At 57.8% G+C, this 17,134-nt stretch overlaps 1 protein-coding gene across 2 annotated transcripts in view; it reads left to right on the forward strand.

Annotated features, from left to right (window-relative positions):
* EVI5L (ecotropic viral integration site 5 like) overlaps window positions 1-17,134 on the forward strand; it is a 30,338-nt gene that overhangs the window by 8,111 nt on the left and 5,093 nt on the right. The window contains exons 2-13 of one of the 2 annotated variants that reach the window (XM_072721559.1): window positions 3,518-3,701; window positions 4,933-5,122; window positions 5,486-5,710; window positions 5,814-5,888; window positions 6,501-6,626; window positions 7,993-8,136; window positions 8,314-8,403; window positions 9,529-9,626; window positions 9,709-9,769; window positions 13,996-14,049; window positions 15,004-15,036; window positions 16,139-16,279. In XM_072721559.1, coding sequence (XP_072577660.1) covers window positions 3,550-3,701; window positions 4,933-5,122; window positions 5,486-5,710; window positions 5,814-5,888; window positions 6,501-6,626; window positions 7,993-8,136; window positions 8,314-8,403; window positions 9,529-9,626; window positions 9,709-9,769; window positions 13,996-14,049; window positions 15,004-15,036; window positions 16,139-16,279 — 1,389 coding nt within the window. In that variant the 5' untranslated portion in view covers window positions 3,518-3,549. The remainder of the gene's footprint in view (window positions 1-3,517; window positions 3,702-4,932; window positions 5,123-5,485; window positions 5,711-5,813; window positions 5,889-6,500; window positions 6,627-7,992; window positions 8,137-8,313; window positions 8,404-9,528; window positions 9,627-9,708; window positions 9,770-13,995; window positions 14,050-15,003; window positions 15,037-16,138; window positions 16,280-17,134) is intronic. The other variant, XM_072721560.1, reaches the window with a different exon arrangement.

The following is a 17,134-nucleotide window of genomic DNA, read 5'->3' on the forward strand; positions in this document are numbered from 1 at the left end:
GGGATATCCCAGTTGTTGGCATACATATGGTCATTTAAGCCTCAAGAGTGAGACCGCCAAGTGCATGAAGGGATGGGCTGAGGCAGGGCCCGTGGAGGAGGAGAGGCCAACCAGGAGACTGAGAAGCCCTGGCAGGGAGGGAGGAGAGGACCCAGGAACGCAGCCTCTCTGAAGCTAGCTGGAAGAGGCCTTTAAGAAGGAGGAAGCATGATTGGCAGTGTCCAAACACCCCTGAGAAGAGGAAAGGGAAGTGGGAAACCCCTGGCAGCTGGATCTTTCTGCCCCAGCTCACTGGCAGTCTCTTACCACCCCTCTGGGTTGGCTCAGCCTCATTAACCATGGGCCACCCTATGGGGTTGTAGAGGGTGTAGTGCCAGCAGGCACAGGGGCAGGTGACCCACTGCCCACTCTGCAGGGTCCAGGACCCCCTTTAAGTGGCTGAGGTGGAGTAGAGCCAAAGGGAATTGAAGTTGACACTGAGAGGCTGGGACCTGAGACCTAGTGGGCCTGTGCCTGGATCTCAAAGGCACTGAGCGAGGCACCCTGCCTTGTCTCTGTATCCATCCACCACGGCGGGGGAAGGGCTGCAGAGGCCATGTCTCATCCACCTCTTTCCCCTCCACATACCTGTGCCTAGAACAACACCTGGCCCTCAGATGGCCCTCAGTGGGCATCAGGGAAGGAAAGGTGGAGGGAGTAAGAGTTGTGGTGCCCTGGAGGGGAGGCGGGGCCACCCACAGAACTAGGAAGGCAGCAAGCCATGTCCGTCCCAATCTACTCAGGTCTAAGAGAGGCAAGATCTGGTCAATGCAGGAAGTGTGCATGTGCATGCATGTGTGTGCGCACACACAAGAGCATGTGGGGGCGGGAGAGTGCATGAATGTGCATGTGCAGGGTGTGGAACAGTGTGTGAGTACGAGTGTAGGTATGTGTGAGTGTCAGTTATATGAGTGTGTGAGTGTGTCCATGGTGTGAGTGTGTCTGTGTATACGTGTGCATCAGGAGGATGGCTTCCAGGGCCAGGCTGTGTTTAGACAGTCTGGCGATGAGTCAAGAGAAAGTTCCTAAGGGATCAGAAGGTTCTGCCTCTCAGACTGCAAATTTCAGCCTTATGTATTGAATCAATTTTATTTCCTGTATGAACTACACATTAATATGTGATAAATAGCTGAACAAACTCTGCTAGTGGCTGGCCCTGGTTGTGGTTTTAAATCAGAAACCCAGAGTTGAACCATTCTCTTGGGCCCTTTGGGGACAGCAAGGGGGTGTGTGTGCTGGATCCAAGGCTTGAATATCCTGGACTCAGTAAAGAGAGAGTGGGCCCAGACCACTACGCTGGCCACATGCGGACTCTTTCTCTAGGGGTCCCATTGCTCCCCCAACCCAGCTGTGCTTAGCAGGCTCCAGTCCTCACCTCCACCACCTCTTCCCCACCTCCCCAGTCTGATGTTGGGAAACCCACACTGCTTTCCCAGCCCCTCCCTACTCAGAGAGATCCTTCTAGGTCAACACTTCGTGTCCACAGCCCATCTCTGCCCTGGCTGGTCACAGACTTTGACTGTGTAGTTGGCCCCAGAGTGGCCCCCACTGTCCCTCTCTCAGGAGAGATTAACTCCTGGCTAGATGGTGCATAGTAGCTTGGTCTTTGGGGCAGCCATCCCCGGCCAACAAGGCAATCGGAAGAAAAGGTCTTGTGGTTCTGCCGGGATCTACCACCTAGAGTTTGTACCCCTCACCAAAGCCAGAGCCCTCGGCACCCAACAGAACTGGAGAGCCTTTGGGAGCCGGAGGCAGCACCAGTGGTCCTGAGGAGTCACAGAGACCAGGGAAGGGAGGGTTCTGGGACCCCTACAAGGTGAAAGAAGAATGATGCCCATCTCCCTTGCCCTCCAAGACAGGGCAACAAAGAGAAGGAAGCTGGAAACAAGTGCATGGCCAAGGTCAGGCCCAGCCAATCCATGGACCCTCAAGTGTTGGTTGGGGTCTGAGTTTGGGCTGTGAGTAGGTACCCAGTGACCTGATGGCATGCATGAAATGGTCTGCTGTTGTCCTGTCATTGTCCTTCTGCTGCCTAGGGGACCAATGACCCCTGGACTGAACAGGGGCCTCTCTGTGGGCTAAGCTGTCAAAGCCAGCTCAGGTGGGGTCCAAGGGCAATAGTGGATTCCTGGAACAGAGTATGCAGGAGAGTGGATGGGCATGAAGGAGCCATCCAGAGCAACAGTGAGGGGAGCAGCATTTTCTTCCTGCCCCCAGGGCCTTGGAGAGCCCCATCTTCTTAGACCCTTGATGCTAGCCTGGGCTTACCAGAAGCATGACTGACTAGAAGGAACACCTCCCCCGGCCCCTGCCTCTACTCCCTCCCCAACCCCTAAAACCACCCACCAGGGTGACGCCAGCTCCTGCCAGCAGTTTCCACACCAAACCCTAGAGCCCAGCTCAACCTTGGCCCTGGCCCTGGAATGAATAATAATGGCCAGCAGCTAGGGAGCGAGCAGTCATTAAGTATCAGGCACCGTGCTGCCATATTGCGAGCTATGGCACGCTCAGTTCTCACGGCCACCCTCTGGAGTAGCTCCTATATGCTCCTCAGTCTTTGGAGACAGAGAAGCCAAACAACTGGCCCAAGGCTACACAGCTGTTGAGGGGGATCCATGGTTCAGACACAGGTTTGTTTGAGTCCAGAGCCTTTGCTTTCGGCACAGTGCGGAGCTGCATCTCCTGAAGCCGGCAGAAAGCAAGAGGCCAGTGTTCTTGAAGCTCCCAGGAGGAGGGTGGGGCCGGACTGTCCCCAAGAATAGGACAAATGGGCCTGGCACCCACCCGGCACACAGCAGGCCGAGATCAGGATACTGATGAGAGCCTGTAGCTCTCACTCTGCGTCTGCTGGGGCACAGATTCCCAGCACTTTGATGCGTCCATCCCTGGCTTCCCAGCCCAAGGGGGAGTCGACTCTTCCGGCTGTTGGCAGCAACAGACAATTAACAGTAGAGAATAATTGCTTTTGGCTGTGCCAGCAGCCCACTTTGGTTGATGAGATGGGGAAGGTCAGATGCTAAGGCAGGGCTCCCAGGACAGGCCACAGCCAGAGACCGGGAGCAAGGCTGTCAGGAAGGGCCACTGAAGCGGGGGCTTCTGCACCCCCAAGGTCTGAGTGACAGGGAACTTTGGGCCCTGGCCCTGCTGAAGACTCAGAAGTGTCAAGTTGAGATTTGGCCTCCATGCCCAGGGACAGCAGAATAGCTCGGGCCCTGGCTGCGATCCTTTTGTCTCCGTCCATGCATCTGGCCACAGGCAGGGGATCCTGGTAGCTAGTGTCTGGAGTAGAAGGAGCCAGCATGGCCATTAGCCAGGCTGGAGTGCATGGGGATGAGATACACTGACCAGACAGGCCAGAGACAGGAAGCCCGTGGTGAGGAAATGTACCCAGGTGAGCAGCAGGCTCACCTGGCCCAGAGCCTGCAGGACAGGCTAGACACCCCATCTGGTGCTGACCACCTGCATCTCCGGTCCGCAGACAGAGCTGTGACCTGGCCCTGCTCGCAGCCAATGAGCCTGCCCACCATGGCGAGCCCCACTCTGAGCCCCGACTCTTCGTCCCAGGAGGCCCTGTCGGCCCCCACATGCTCCCCCACCTCGGACTCCGAGAACCTCAGCCCAGATGAGCTGGAGCTGCTGGCCAAGCTTGAAGAGCAGAACCGGTGAGTTGGGGCCTAGGGGACGGGGAGCAGCCTCAGGGCTGCATCCTGGGCCCCAAACAGAAATTCCTCGTGGCCCCCTCACACTCAGAGCTGGGCCTGGCCCTGGGCAAAGTCACAGCTCCCACCAGAAGCTTGACAAGGAATGTGTCCTGTTGTTCTCCCACCCACCCCGGGATGAACAGACCGAACAGACCGCTTCCCCAATCAGATGAGACCAAGGCTGCAAAAAGCCCTGTGAACCTGGCCTTGGCTCACTGAGCCTCTGTTGAAGGGAAGAGCAAGGCCTCTGACTCTGAGCCAGGCCTTCCCACCTTTCTCTCCCCCGGCCCTCCCCCTGTTTTAAAATGTAGGCGTTATTATTATTCAGATATGGCAAGAACAACAGGTTAAGAGTTTGTTACCTGCACTCCCTAAGAGGAAGGGGCACTCCACACCACGTGGGGCTAAGCCAGAAAGCACCAGGGTCAGTCAGGGGGCAGAGGGAATGAGGGAAACCGTGAGCAGGAGCCTTTGTTGTGGTTTCTGTAAGAAGTTAACAGCAAGGCCGTGTAAACAGGTATAAAACTGGCTAGTTTACATAATCTCAGTGGACTGGGGTGGTGGTGGTGGTGCAGGGGCTAGCCCTAGCTGTCTGGCCCCTGGCATTGGGGGTGATCAAAGCAGGGGAGGTAGCTGGTTTGTGAGTTCTAGATTGGGTGATTTGCATAGGAAAGGTGCAGTGGCAGGCAAGTCCTTAACTATCTCTAGGAATCTGCTAGGCCTGCGTGGGCAGTCGTCCACGGTCAGCGAGGCCCCAGATGTCAGAGCAGCAGAAACACGTGGTGATACAGCCGCCTGCCAGCTGGCTGTCCCCAGCCAGCGGCTCGCCCTCTCTCCACCTGGTCTGTAAAGCACAGACCTTAGCAAAACCTGCCCGGCTGTGTTGATACAAGACTAAGTCAGCTAATACACATGCTTCTCTGCCCGATGCTAGACACAGAATGGGACCCACGGAAGGCAGCCTCTCCAGGGGCCCAGGAATAAGGCCTCGGCTTCCAGACTTTAGGGCACCCGCCAAGGTCACCCGGCAAGAACAATTTAGACCCAATCCCTGGAGGCCTCTGGGGCTCCTAGAGGCGGGGCCGGGCTCCCCCGCGGTGCCCGGGCGGGCGTCACTCGGTCACTGAGCCCAGGGGCTGGGGCGGGAGGTGCCGGCAGCCCGGCCCGCCTCCACCAGCCCTCCCCTGCCCAGGCTCCTGGAGGCCGACTCCAAGTCCATGCGCTCCATGAACGGCTCCCGGCGGAACAGCGGTTCCTCGCTGGTGTCCAGCTCCTCGGTCTCCTCCAACCTGAGCCACCTGGAGGAGGACACGTGGATCCTGTGGGGCCGGATCGCCAACGAGTGGGAGGAGTGGCGGCGCAGGAAAGAGAAGCTGCTGAAGGTGGGCGGGGCGTGTGGGGCGGCCCCCCCCCCCCCCCACCGCCCCTTGGCCTCTCTGCGCGGAGGGCAGGAGTGCAGAAGAGATGAGCCTTGCCAGGACACGGGAGGGGGGAGTTGGGGATGGCTAGGCAAGTGGCTGTCACACTGGCATCTCAGGGCCCCGTTTGTCTCCTGCCCTGCTATGTCCTGTGACGGATTGGGGACAGCACATTAAGCAGCTGTGGATTCTGTTTGCAGCATAGTGGCTCAGCCAGCTCTGGGCTGCGGGCTGTGGGCGAGGCAGGGGCTCAGGGGCTGGCCTGGGTGGCTGCGCTGGGACAGGGTCCAGCCCAGCTTCCTGCCCCTTGCCCCACCCCACTGTCAGGAGCTGATCCGCAAGGGCATCCCACACCACTTCCGGGCCATCGTGTGGCAGCTTCTGTGCAGTGCCACAGACATGCCAGTCAAGAACCAATACTCGGAGCTACTCAAGATGTCCTCGCCATGTGAGAAGCTGATCCGCAGGGACATTGCCCGCACCTACCCAGAGCACGAGTTCTTCAAGGGCCAGGACAGCCTGGGCCAGGAGGTCCTCTTCAACGTCATGAAGGTGAGGCCTAGGGCCTTCGGGCCTCCACTCACCACCCAAGCCCCAGCCGGTGTTGGCGCTGGCCAGAGGGCCCCTGCTGTGATGCGCATGTGTTCCCTTGCAGGCATACTCCCTGGTGGACAGGGAGGTGGGCTACTGCCAGGGCAGCGCCTTCATCGTGGGCCTGCTCCTCATGCAGGTAGGTAGCTGGGGCCAGGCTTGTGGTAGGAGCCAGCCCGCCCTGGGCTCTGCCACTAGGAGGTGGGCAAAAGCAGTGTTCCCTCCACCCAGCGTCCTCCTAGGGTCAGAGCTTCCCTCTCCATCCACCTATGACCTTGGCCAGTCCCCAGGCCAAGCCCCTGATGGGTGGGCACAGAGCAGCTGTCTACCTGCATCATCCAGGGGCTGGAGAGACAACTGTCCTGCCCAGTCACCTCCCAGGGCAGGGGGCTTAAGTGGTGTTAGTTGGGCAGAGGGTTTCCTCCAGAGAACCCAGCAGACTCAGGAGGGAGAATGGAGACAGCTGGGGAGGTGGGGGAACCAGAGGGTGTCTCACCTCAGCCTCTGGAGGTGGGCAGGTCTGGGCTCCAAGTCCTGGCTCCACCAGTCTGTGGCAGGTGGCCTCAGCCTCAGAAGGTTTCCCATCCATAAAAGCTGGGTGATGATAAAGACCAGAGGTTCATTATGAGGGTCCAAGATACCCACACAGTTCCTGTTCTGTAAACCGAAATGGAGAAGAAGGCAAAGCACTGCCCACCAGGGCCATGAGAAGAGCAGCGAACACCCCCTCCCACCCTGCCTGTCCCCCCAGATGCCTGAGGAGGAAGCCTTCTGTGTATTCGTGCGGCTGATGCAGGAGTACCGCCTGAGGGAGCTCTTCAAGCCCAGCATGGCTGAGCTGGGGCTCTGCATCTACCAGTTTGAGTACATGCTACAGGTGAGTGGGGGCCAGGGGTGGGGTGTACCCACCCACCACTCTCCATCGGCCCACACCCATGGGTGCTAACCTAGGGCATCCCCATTTCTGTCTCTTTGAGAATTCCAGGGCTGAGAAGTCACATGCAGATGTCCCAGCTCAGAAAGGGGTCCTGTGCCACGAGACTGTGGGGTACTGCCCCAGAGGGTGCTTCTGGGGACAGGGCGAGGGCCAGCCATTTGTGGTGGGGGCTCCTGAGAGTGTGGGGCTCCCAGAACTGCTAGGGCAAGAGGGTCAGGCTGGCTCTTGTTGGCTATACTCCCAGCCCCTCCTTGTCTGCTCCCCAGTGTGGCGGAAGGAGGGAAAGTGTCGTCTGGCTGCCTTTGCTGATACTGGAGAGCAGCCGTCTCTGTTTATAAATAGCAGCCCCCGCAGGGCCCGCCCCTGGCTGGCAGACAGACTGGGTGTGCGTGCGTGCGTGCGTGCGTGCGTGCATACACACACACACACATACACGGCCTGCTTCAGAAGCTGGTCACAGGTGGGGCCATGTTACTCTACATAGCAATGGGCAGGGAGAAACCATCGCTTGAGGGGACCTAGTAGTGTTGGCAAGCAGGTAGCCCAGGCCACAGAGAAGAAGCCACCCACCCGGGGCCGGGTAACAAGGCTGTCCACGGCAGAGTAGGAGGACAGGACCAGAGAACCCCTGGCTGTGGGAGGATGCCCCAAGGCAGGTGGGGAGAGCTCCAGAGTCTGTTCTCTCTTAGTAAAGGACATCCAGGGGGTCCTGACACCTGGTCCAGCCTCAGTTTCCCCAATTTCTGTCACTTTTCAGCAGTCTGAAGTTCAGGCCAATCAGACAGGCATCCCCTGAGCACTGCAGGGCACAAAGCATGATGCAGGGAGCTGTGGGTAGACACTGGAGGATCACTAGATATGGACTGTGCTGCAGTGGGCCCACACCACACTCCACCCCTTGCTCTCTGGGTGAACTTGGGGAGTTACATAACCACCTCCCTCCTCCCCCCCAGCCCTAGAGGCTCCCTCTTGAGGCAGTGGTGAGGATCCCATCAGCAGTTGTGCTAGTGCCTGCCCCTGATGTATACCCAACACCCACCAGCTGCTGCTACTCCTGCCACCCCTGCCTGCGTCTCTACCTGGTGCTACTCAGAGCTCTCAGGCACTTCAGCCTCACCCAAACACAGTGCTGAGGGCACACAGAGGAAGAGAGCCAAGGGCTGGCCCAGGGCAGGCAAGGAAGTCACCTGGAGGCCAGGGCACTGAAGCCCAGCACTCCCGGATGGAAGGGGCCTGTGGGCAGGGCCTGCTGTGCCTGCAGCCTCCTCACAGGGCCTGGCCTCCTCCCTACATACCTGTGCCCCAGGAACAGCTCCCGGATCTGAACACCCACTTCCGCTCCCAGAGCTTCCACACATCCATGTACGCCTCGTCCTGGTTTCTCACGCTCTTCTTGACTACCTTCCCACTACCTGTTGCCACCCGTGTCTTTGACATCTTCATGTACGAGGTGAGGACCCCAAACAACCCTTCCTCTCCCAGATACACAATACGGGAAATAAATCCCAGCCAGGCCCAGGCTAAGGAAGGGCCAGGAGTTGGGGAAGGGGGGCCGAACGTGGACAGACAGCCCCCCCCCCAGCCCCTGGAGAGCAGGACCAGAGACTCACTGCCATCACTTTTACAGGGTCTGGAGATTGTGTTCCGGGTGGGCCTCGCCCTGCTGCAGGTGAACCAGACAGAGCTGATGCAGCTGGACATGGAGGGGATGTCTCAGGTGGGCCAGGAGGGCCAGGGTGGATGGGATTCCCAGAGGCATCTGGGCAGGGGAAGGCCTCCTCAGAGACAGAAGGTCCTGGCTATGAGGGCGAAGGTGTCCCTGAGCATCTTGCTCTTTTCCCATGGCCTCTGCTCCCTGAGGCCTTCCTGCAGGACCAAGGTGGGCTCTGAGGAGCAGCTTGGCCCCTCAGGGGTGGAGGGGAAATGGTGGAAGGCCTAGGCTTAGGCCAAGCCCTGGGAGGTCCTGCCCCATCTCCTGCTCCCAACTCTGGGTCCCCTGAAGTCTACTGTGGCAGATAGTAATGGTAGCCAAACCACAAGGCCTTGCGTGTGGTTCCAGCCCCAGCAACCGGGCCAGGTGAGGGCACGGGAGGGAGTGAGGGTCTGGGGCAGCTTCACACCCACCCTGGCTGCCCTGCCTGCTGGAGAAGAGGCCAGTCTGCTTTTCTGCCATGTCCCCATCACACAGGCCCCTACCCCTCCCCTCCCAGCATCTTCCAGCTGGTGCTTTGGGAAAGAATGCACAAAGGCCATGGCTGTGTCCGTGAACACGGGCATCCATTGTGTGCAGCTGCCAGAGGGGGCCAGCTGGGCTGAGGAGCAGGAGCCAGCCTGGCCCTGAACCACAGCAAGCTGTGTCCTCCGTCAGGGCTAGTGCTTAACCCTTTGCCGGGGCTTCTGGGGCCCCAGGGGTACAGGCAGACCACCGAGGGGTCTTTCCTCCACGTCGCTCCCACTGTCCTGATTCCTCACTTTCTTCAGCCTCTTCTCACTGCCCTGGGGCAGTGACATGCCACCCCCTTCCGCAAAAGTCCCTGTGCTCAGACTCCACCACCACCCAGCTTCTGCCTGCAGGAGCTTCCAAAGCCCTGCTTTTCCCCTGCAGACTGAAGTCCTGGCTGCGGGTGCTGCTTCCCACCACAGCCACAGCCCCAGCCCCACTTCTCGCACCTACTTGCTCCACACACACTGACAGAGCACCCACAGAGGGCTGGGCCCTGAGCTGGGACATGGTGATGCCCCTGGCAGACTGGCTCCTCCTGCAGAGAAGCAGGGTACAGAGGGGCTCTGGTGGACCCCCGAGTCAGGGCCTGTGGGTCAGGGACCACCTGTGCCCCCACAGTACTTCCAGAGGGTGATCCCCCACCAGTTCGACAGCTGCCCGGACAAGCTGATCCTCAAGGCTTACCAGGTCAAGTACAACCCCAAGAAGATGAAGAGGTCAGTACCAGGTGGGCAGGGTGCTGGCAGAAAGGGGGCCCCAAGAGTGGGACAGTGACCACATTGGCCCTCCCCTCTGCAGGCTGGAGAAGGAGTATGCAGCCATGAAGAGCAAGGAGATGGAGGAGCAGATTGAGATCAAAGTGAGTCCTCAGGGAGGTAGGGGACAAGGACCGGATGCCCTTGGGAGTACAGCCTTGCCCAAGCCACATACAAGCCTGTCCTTAGAATCTGAAGTGTTGTCCCTCCATCCACCTGTCCCTTTATTCACCAAGTAGGCCAGTGTGTGAACAAGGGCCCACCCCAGTGCTACAGTGACAAATAAGGTGAATAGGTCCCTGCCCTCATGCAGCCCCCCAGTTATAATGGAGAGACAGTTGGGGAACCCATAGATACAGCATATGAGCTGCAGAAAATACTCTGGATAAAAATGTGCAGGAGAGAGGTGGAGCTGACCCAGGAAGATTGCTCCAGGCCCGGGGAGTCACTGCAAAAGGCTAAGCAGCAGCAGGCATGACGGGCAGGAGGGATCTCAGGAAGGCTGCCCTCAATGGGCGGAGCCCCTGAGGTCAGGGGCAGGTAGGAGCCAGGCACCTGGACAGAGTACAGCACCCACTGTAGCCCCTCCAACCTAGACTCTCCTCCCTCTTCCTTCTGCTTTCATCCTTCCACATGTGATCTTAGTTATTCACACAAGCAGCATATATTGAGCACCTACTGTATACCAGAGTCCCAGCAGAGGGACCCAGCAGTGATCCCCCACTTCCCAGTCCAGTGAGAGTGACAAATACAAACATGAGCCCTGACCCACCTGGCTCTGTCCTCTTCAGGGACAGAGTCCCCCAGTGGCTGGGACTAGAGTCCCACAGACCAGGATTCAAATGCCGGCTCTACAGTGGATCAGCCATGTGACCCAGGAAGGTGGATTCACCTCTGAGCATTTTTTTTTTCTTTTTTTTTTTACTTTATGACTTTATTCTAGCCCAGTACCAGACAAATGTTTACACCATGTAAGATTTGAAATGCTAGGCCTGAGATTCTCTAAAACTGCCCAGGGTTTAAGAACTCTCCACCACATTTTTCATTCCCTCCCCTCGGCCCAGTTTTTGTTGCTTTGTTTTGTTTTTTTTCAAAGCTGCTTCCTCAGTCATCATTGGCTGAGTCAGGCTGTAGATCTAGAAGCGGCCTGTCCAGGCCCCAAAGGCAGTGATAGCTCCACAAAGTACAGTTCTCCATATTTTCATATCTGACGGCAGAAACGTAGTGATTTCTGGTGTGCCTGCATCTCCCAGAGCGCACGGTAGCCTGTCAAGTGCTCCATGAGTTACAGTTCTCCTCTTCCCAAGCCAACGTGGGTCAGAGGGACAGTGCCCACCGAGGGAAGATGGCAGTGTGCCGTGTCACATCTTCCCAGGCCCGTGCTGTGAGTGGGAGGAGAACCCTACAAGCTAGGGGTGCCTCAAGCCTCTTCTGCAAAATGGGGAGAGCATTTGCTGTGCTGTTCAAATTATTTTTTTTTAAGATTTTATTTTATTTATTCATGATAGACACAGAGAGAGAGAGAGAGGCAGAGAGAAGCAGGCTCCATGCTGGGAGCCGGATGTGGGACTTGATCCCAGGACTCCAGGATCATGCCCTGGGCCAAAGGCAGGTGCTAATCTGCTGAGCCACCCAGGGATCCCCCAAATTATTTTTTTTTAAGATTTTTATTTATTTATTCATGAGAGACACAGAGAGAGAGGCAGAGACACAGACAGAGGAAGAAGCAGGCTCCATCCCGGGAGCCCGATGTGGGACTCAATCCCAGGACTCCAGGATCACGCCCTGGGCCGAAGGCAGGCACTAAACCGCTGTGCCACCCAGGTGTCCCAAGTTATTATTATTTGTTTAATTTTGTTGCCATCACCACCATCAACGTCTCCACCTCCTTTAGAAAGGCAGAAGCAGAATCTAGATTATAATCCAGGTCACCTGCCACCCCTACCTGAAGGGGAAAGAGGGCATCAGTGTCCTGGTGCTGTTCGGAGGTTTTCCAGAAGTAGTTTTGTGTCCTGAGTTTGCAAGTGTCCCCCCTTTCTCAGAACAGTAGCTTGACTGATGCACCAGTCCAAATGTGTGCCTGTCTAGCTCATGCATAGTCATGGGCCTGCACCCATCTGGTAACCATGAGGGCCCAGCAGACACTCAGACTACATGCCCTGCCTGGAAACTTCCCCAGAGAGGAGCCTAAGAGCCCACAGGCCTTAAAGGATCCAGGCATGGCCCTGCCCTTTGCTCTTTTGATTCTAGCTTGTTTCAAAATGTACCTGGAATTTGTTGGGGGTTTTTTGTTTTTGTTTTAAAGATTTATTTATCCATGAGAGACAGAGAGAGAGGCAGAAGCAGGCTCTGTGCAGGGAGCCCAATGCAGGACTTGATCCCGGGACTCCGTGATCATGCCCTGGGCCAAAGGTAGACTCTAAACCACTGAGCCCCCCAGGGATCCCGTGGAATTTGTTTTAATCAGGTGTGGTAAAGTGACAGACACGGAGACAACCCAGAGAGTGCCTCTGAAAGAAGAGTTTATTACAGTTCCCAAAAGGAGGTTGCATGCCCCACCATGCGTGGCCACACGGGGAAGCACTAGGGTGGGTCAGGAGGCAGAGGGCAAGAGGGGGAGAGCGTGGGCCAGTGTAGGAAGGAATGGGCAAGGTAGGGTAGTCTGAGTTTGAGTTTAGGATTGGTTCCTCTGAATAATTTCAGGGAGCTGCAGGTGACAGGGTGGGTCCCTAGTTGTGCTTTAGGGCAGGGAGAACCTTGGGCTTGGCTGTGCACAGATAGGCAAGGTGGGTGGGTGTGGGCTCTGGGTGGGCTGGTTTGCATGTGAAAGGCCCCCTAGCCCGAAGGTTGTTTGCTGTCTCTAGGAATTAGCTAGTCCTGGGCGGGGCAGTCTCTCCTAGACAGGCCATGTAGCTGGATGGCAAAGCCTCAAAAAAACAGAAAAAAAACAAAAACAAAAAACACCCAACCTGATTTATACCCAGACCGCATAGTTCTCTGCTCATTCCTGGTCTCAGTTTCCCTTTGGAGAAAGCAGGAGGGAGGGGTGTTGTTAGTTGGGCACATCCAACTCCTCAAGGATCTCCATGCTTGATGGAGGCCAGAGATAGGGCTGAGCAATCCAGGGGGCAGGGGTGAGGATCTGGACTCCGATTCCAGATGTGGGGCAGAGACTTGGCCCTGAAAGAGCTCTAACCCAGGCCAACTGGGGGGGCTCAGACAAGACACTGGCCCCCCCTCTGACTCAGTTTCCCCACGCATGACATCAGTGAATGACTATCAATCACACCTGTGTCCTGCAAGTGTTCTGGGTGTTTCCATCACCTTCTCCCTGGAGGAAATCAGAAACAATGTTCTTTGTGATCCCAAGGGAGGCAGGGTCCTCACTAGTAATGGATGAGGTCTTGGGGTTTCAGGAGAATGCAGGATCTGGTTGGTGTTCATTCAGCACACACTTAGGATCTAATTATTTGTACCTCCTTTTTTTTTTTTTTTTAATTTACTTGTTCATGAGAGACAGTGAGAGAAGCAGAAACATAGGCAGAGGGAGAAGCAGGCTCCACGGAGGGAGCCTGGTGTGGGACTCAATCCCAGGACTCCAGGATCACGCCCTGGGCTGAAGGCAGGCACTTAAGGGCTGAGCCACCCAGGCGTCCCCTGTACCTACTTCTTAACGGGTGCCTAGGTAGAGACTAAGATGCAAGCTGTATATAAACCTCACCTGCTTCTCAAAGGCCACGGGGAACTTAAACCCACAAATATCCAACCCAAATCCATCATTGGCGCAGGAGAGAAGGTAAAAAGCAAAGCAAGCTGCCTCCAGAACCCCAGCTGGAGGGAAGTGACAGCTTCTGAGTACAGGTGCCTTTCAGCGGGTCGCAGATATACAGCTGTCCAGCTGAAGAAAGCACGTGCGTTCAGCAAGACCCCCCTGCCCTGGACTGCAAGCAAAGCAGTGAGGGGTGGGAACAGGCCGAGAGGAAGGCCAGCCCTTGGGGTTGGTGTCCTATTGGCCTCTGACAGGCCCAAGCAGACTCCCCAGGAAGGCAAGGGTGCCGACTGCTGACCCCTGACACGCAGTGCATATCCGTGAAGGTGATCACATTATTTTAAGTGAAATAAGTTTTGTCAACAAAAAAAAAAACAAAAAACTAATGGGCCCTGCTGAGCAGGAATTGACCCAGACTGTTTTCTGGGATCACTGACCCAGAACATTTGATGATAGCTCCGTCTTGCCTGGAGGCAGCCTGGCCCTTAAGGGGACAGACCTCTGTGTGTATGGGGCTGGGACTGGGGTTCTGACACACTCCCCCACCCTCTCCCCACATAGAGGCTTCGGACAGAGAACCGGCTCCTGAAACAACGGATCGAGACCCTGGAGAAGGTGAGGAGCGTGGCCACCAGCCTGTGGCACCAACTCCTCCAGGCCCCCGGCAGGACCCAGCAGCCAGAGGGCCAGCCAGCCCCCTGCCCGGGTCCGAGCCCCACCCTAAAACAGCGGGCCCTGAGGCGCATGGTGTAAATCCCATGGGGCCCCACCATGAGCCCCACTGAGATTTGGGATGCCATATTACCAGGGGTCATAGGGCAGCGTTGCTTCGGGTTGGGTGTGAAATTACAATCCAGTTAACAGCAAACACGGGTCCCTCCTGGGCTGCCTGCATCGGGGGCACGGAGGCAGAACTGCTGCTTTGACTGAGGTACCCCGAATTAAGCCACAGGCTCCCAACCCTGTAACTTGGAGGCCTCACCCTCAAACGAAGAGGAAAAGTAGAAGGGCGCCTTGCCACCAGCGCCGTGATGGGGTGCCACAACCTTGACCCTGGCCCCCAACCTGTTTTTAGAGATGAGTAAAAGCGGGGGGGGGGGCACTTCCCACTCTTCTCCCACTCTCCCTTGGCCCCCCACAGCCCCCAGGGAATAGTCATGTGCACAACTGTGCTGCCCTTGTGCCAAAGCCTCGATGCTTACTCAGACTCCAAGTTAGGATACTTCCACCTGGCCCGGCGCTGCCACCCCATCCCTCAGCCCCGGGGATGGCACCTCCTCACGCCCGTGCTGAGTGTGCCAGGCCCTGGAGGGGGCACCGCGGGCACCCCACTCCCCACCCGCACACAGATCCCTCTCCAGGACGGAGCTAGCTCTGGCTTTGCTCTTCCTCCGGGTCCTTCTCCTGCTGGTTCTTTGGTTCTCTGGTCTCACTCCTCTCTCCCCTGCTTCTAGAGATAGTCCACTGCGTTAGTGACAAGTGGTTCTTGTCTGTCTCTCCCCCTCTCCTGTCCCTGCGCCTTCCGCTCTGCCTCCTCCCCCTGTCGCTCGGAACCCCTCCGCCGGGTAGGAGAGCGCTGCTCTGGCTGATAGGTTAATCCAGGTACTGTAGCTTTTCATCCCCTCTCCCGTGTCCCTCCTGGTCCCTGCACACGACAGCCAGGACCCGCCTCTTCCTTGGCCGCTGCCATCCTGGGGGCAGAAGGGGGCAGGCCTGGCACCATGCATGGGGGTGGCTGGGGACTGCTTCTCAGGGGAGACACAAGTTTCCCTGGGCGGGGGGGTGGAGAGGGGTGTACGTGTGAAAGCATGGTGTGTGTGGGTAAGTGTGAATGTTTGTCCACGCATGTGGACAGAAAGTTTCCTCCCTCTGGGGGACACAGGTGGGGACCCTGAGGCTATATCAGCCATAGGCCCTGGTGTGTGCACTGCGCTGAGCCTCCCTACCACACACACACACACACACACACACACACACACATGCACGCACGCGCACACACACACACACACACACACCACCCCTTCTGGCCCCTCACGCTCCTTTCTGCTCCTACCTGCAAGGCCTGCCATCTTCTCTCACCTGCTTCTGCTGCTGCCTCATCTGAATGGCTTTATCTGGAAGCTTCTGCTCGCCACCTGGTGGCTCCGAGCCTGGAATGGGGGGACCCGAATTGGGTGGGTTGAGGAGATGGGGCTGGAGGGTCTCAGCCCGGGTAGATGGAGGCCCCAGGATTCAGGACTAGAGAAGGTTCTGGGAGAGCTGTGCTCCACCTCCCAAACCTGCCCTGATAGGCCAGTCCTGAGTCCCTGGGCCTTCGTGGCCTCCAGACCCCCCACCTCTCCAGCGGAGCCCGGTGTCTGCTGTGCCTTGACCCTAAATAAGGGTTGTTTCTCCTCACCTGGGACAGGGGCTGAGAGCCAGGAGCTGGCAGGGGAAGGAGCTGTCATAACCCCATTCTCTGTTTAAGTCCCACTGAAGCCTGGGCTTGGGGCAGGTCTGTTCCTTCAGGCTCCTCCCCGTGTCCAGTTCCTGCCTGCCCCCACCCACGTGCCCAGACCCGGTGGGGCGCCCCATCCCAGGCTCTGAGTGCGGGCAGCCTCACCCCTCTCCCATCCCACATTGGCCCTCTCGGGGCTTCCCCCCCTCGAGGTGGGCTGGAGGCAGGGCCCAGAGGGTCACAGCCTCCTGTCCTCACTATGCCCAGGGGCAGGTGACGCGGGCACAGGAGGCCGAGGAGAACTATGTCATCAAGCGGGAGCTGGCAGTGGTGCGGCAGCAGTGTAGCTCCGCAGCCGAGGACCTGCAGAAGGCCCAGAGCACCATCAGGCAGCTCCAGGAGCAGCAGGTACCAGGCCAGGTGGGCGGGGCTGTGCCCCACACCACAGCTCCCCACCTACCCCAGGTGACATGGGGAGGGGAGTAAGGGAGGAGAAACCCAGAGGGAGTACAGATTCTCCCCCAGCCCCACACCCAAGTTGGGGAATCCCGTGGTTTCCATTTCTCACCAGGCGATGAGGGGTCTGGCCTGCCACACTGAGAACAAGGCAGCCTGGGACCTTGGCTTCACTTGCAGGGCCCTCTCCCTCAGCTGATGTGGCTCTGATTTCTTACGGGAGCCCTGTAGGGTCCCCAAGATCAGAAGGGCTGTCAGGCTTCCCCCAGGGCCCAGCCAGGCAGTTGGGGGCTAGGATGAGAGACGGAGGAGGGGGTTCCCTGCTCCAGAGCCCAGCACTTTGCCCTCGGGAGAGGGTCTGGTCTGTGCCCACCACTCTGAGCTGGCAGGGGGGGGTGAGGGGGCAGCCCGAGTTCTGTTGTGGAGTCATGAACTCCGAATCTGTGGTGGGAAGGCCCTTGGGCCAGAGAGCACTGTGAAGAGTCTGCTTCTCCAGGAGGTGGCTTTTAGGATTTTCCTTCAGCTATACCCAGGCCACCTTCCTTATCTGACGACAAGCCAGCAGCACTGTAGCCCTGGCGGCAGCATGGCCAATGGGGAAACCAAGGCTGGGCTCATCCCAACCTTGGCATGATGCCATCTTTCAGGCCAGGGAGACATTTACCTGCTACCCCCAAGCTCCAGCCTTTAGGGGCTTCCCTCACCCACAGCCAGGTCTTCATTGTTGAGCTTGGGCCCCATCTATCCACCCCCAGACCCTCAAGTGGGGTACCTGTGAGAAGCCTTGTGAGTACTGCGCAAGAGTGA

This window comes from Vulpes vulpes, chromosome 9, assembly GCF_048418805.1.
Source record: "Vulpes vulpes isolate BD-2025 chromosome 9, VulVul3, whole genome shotgun sequence".
In the NCBI taxonomy this organism is placed as follows: Eukaryota; Metazoa; Chordata; class Mammalia; order Carnivora; family Canidae; genus Vulpes; species Vulpes vulpes.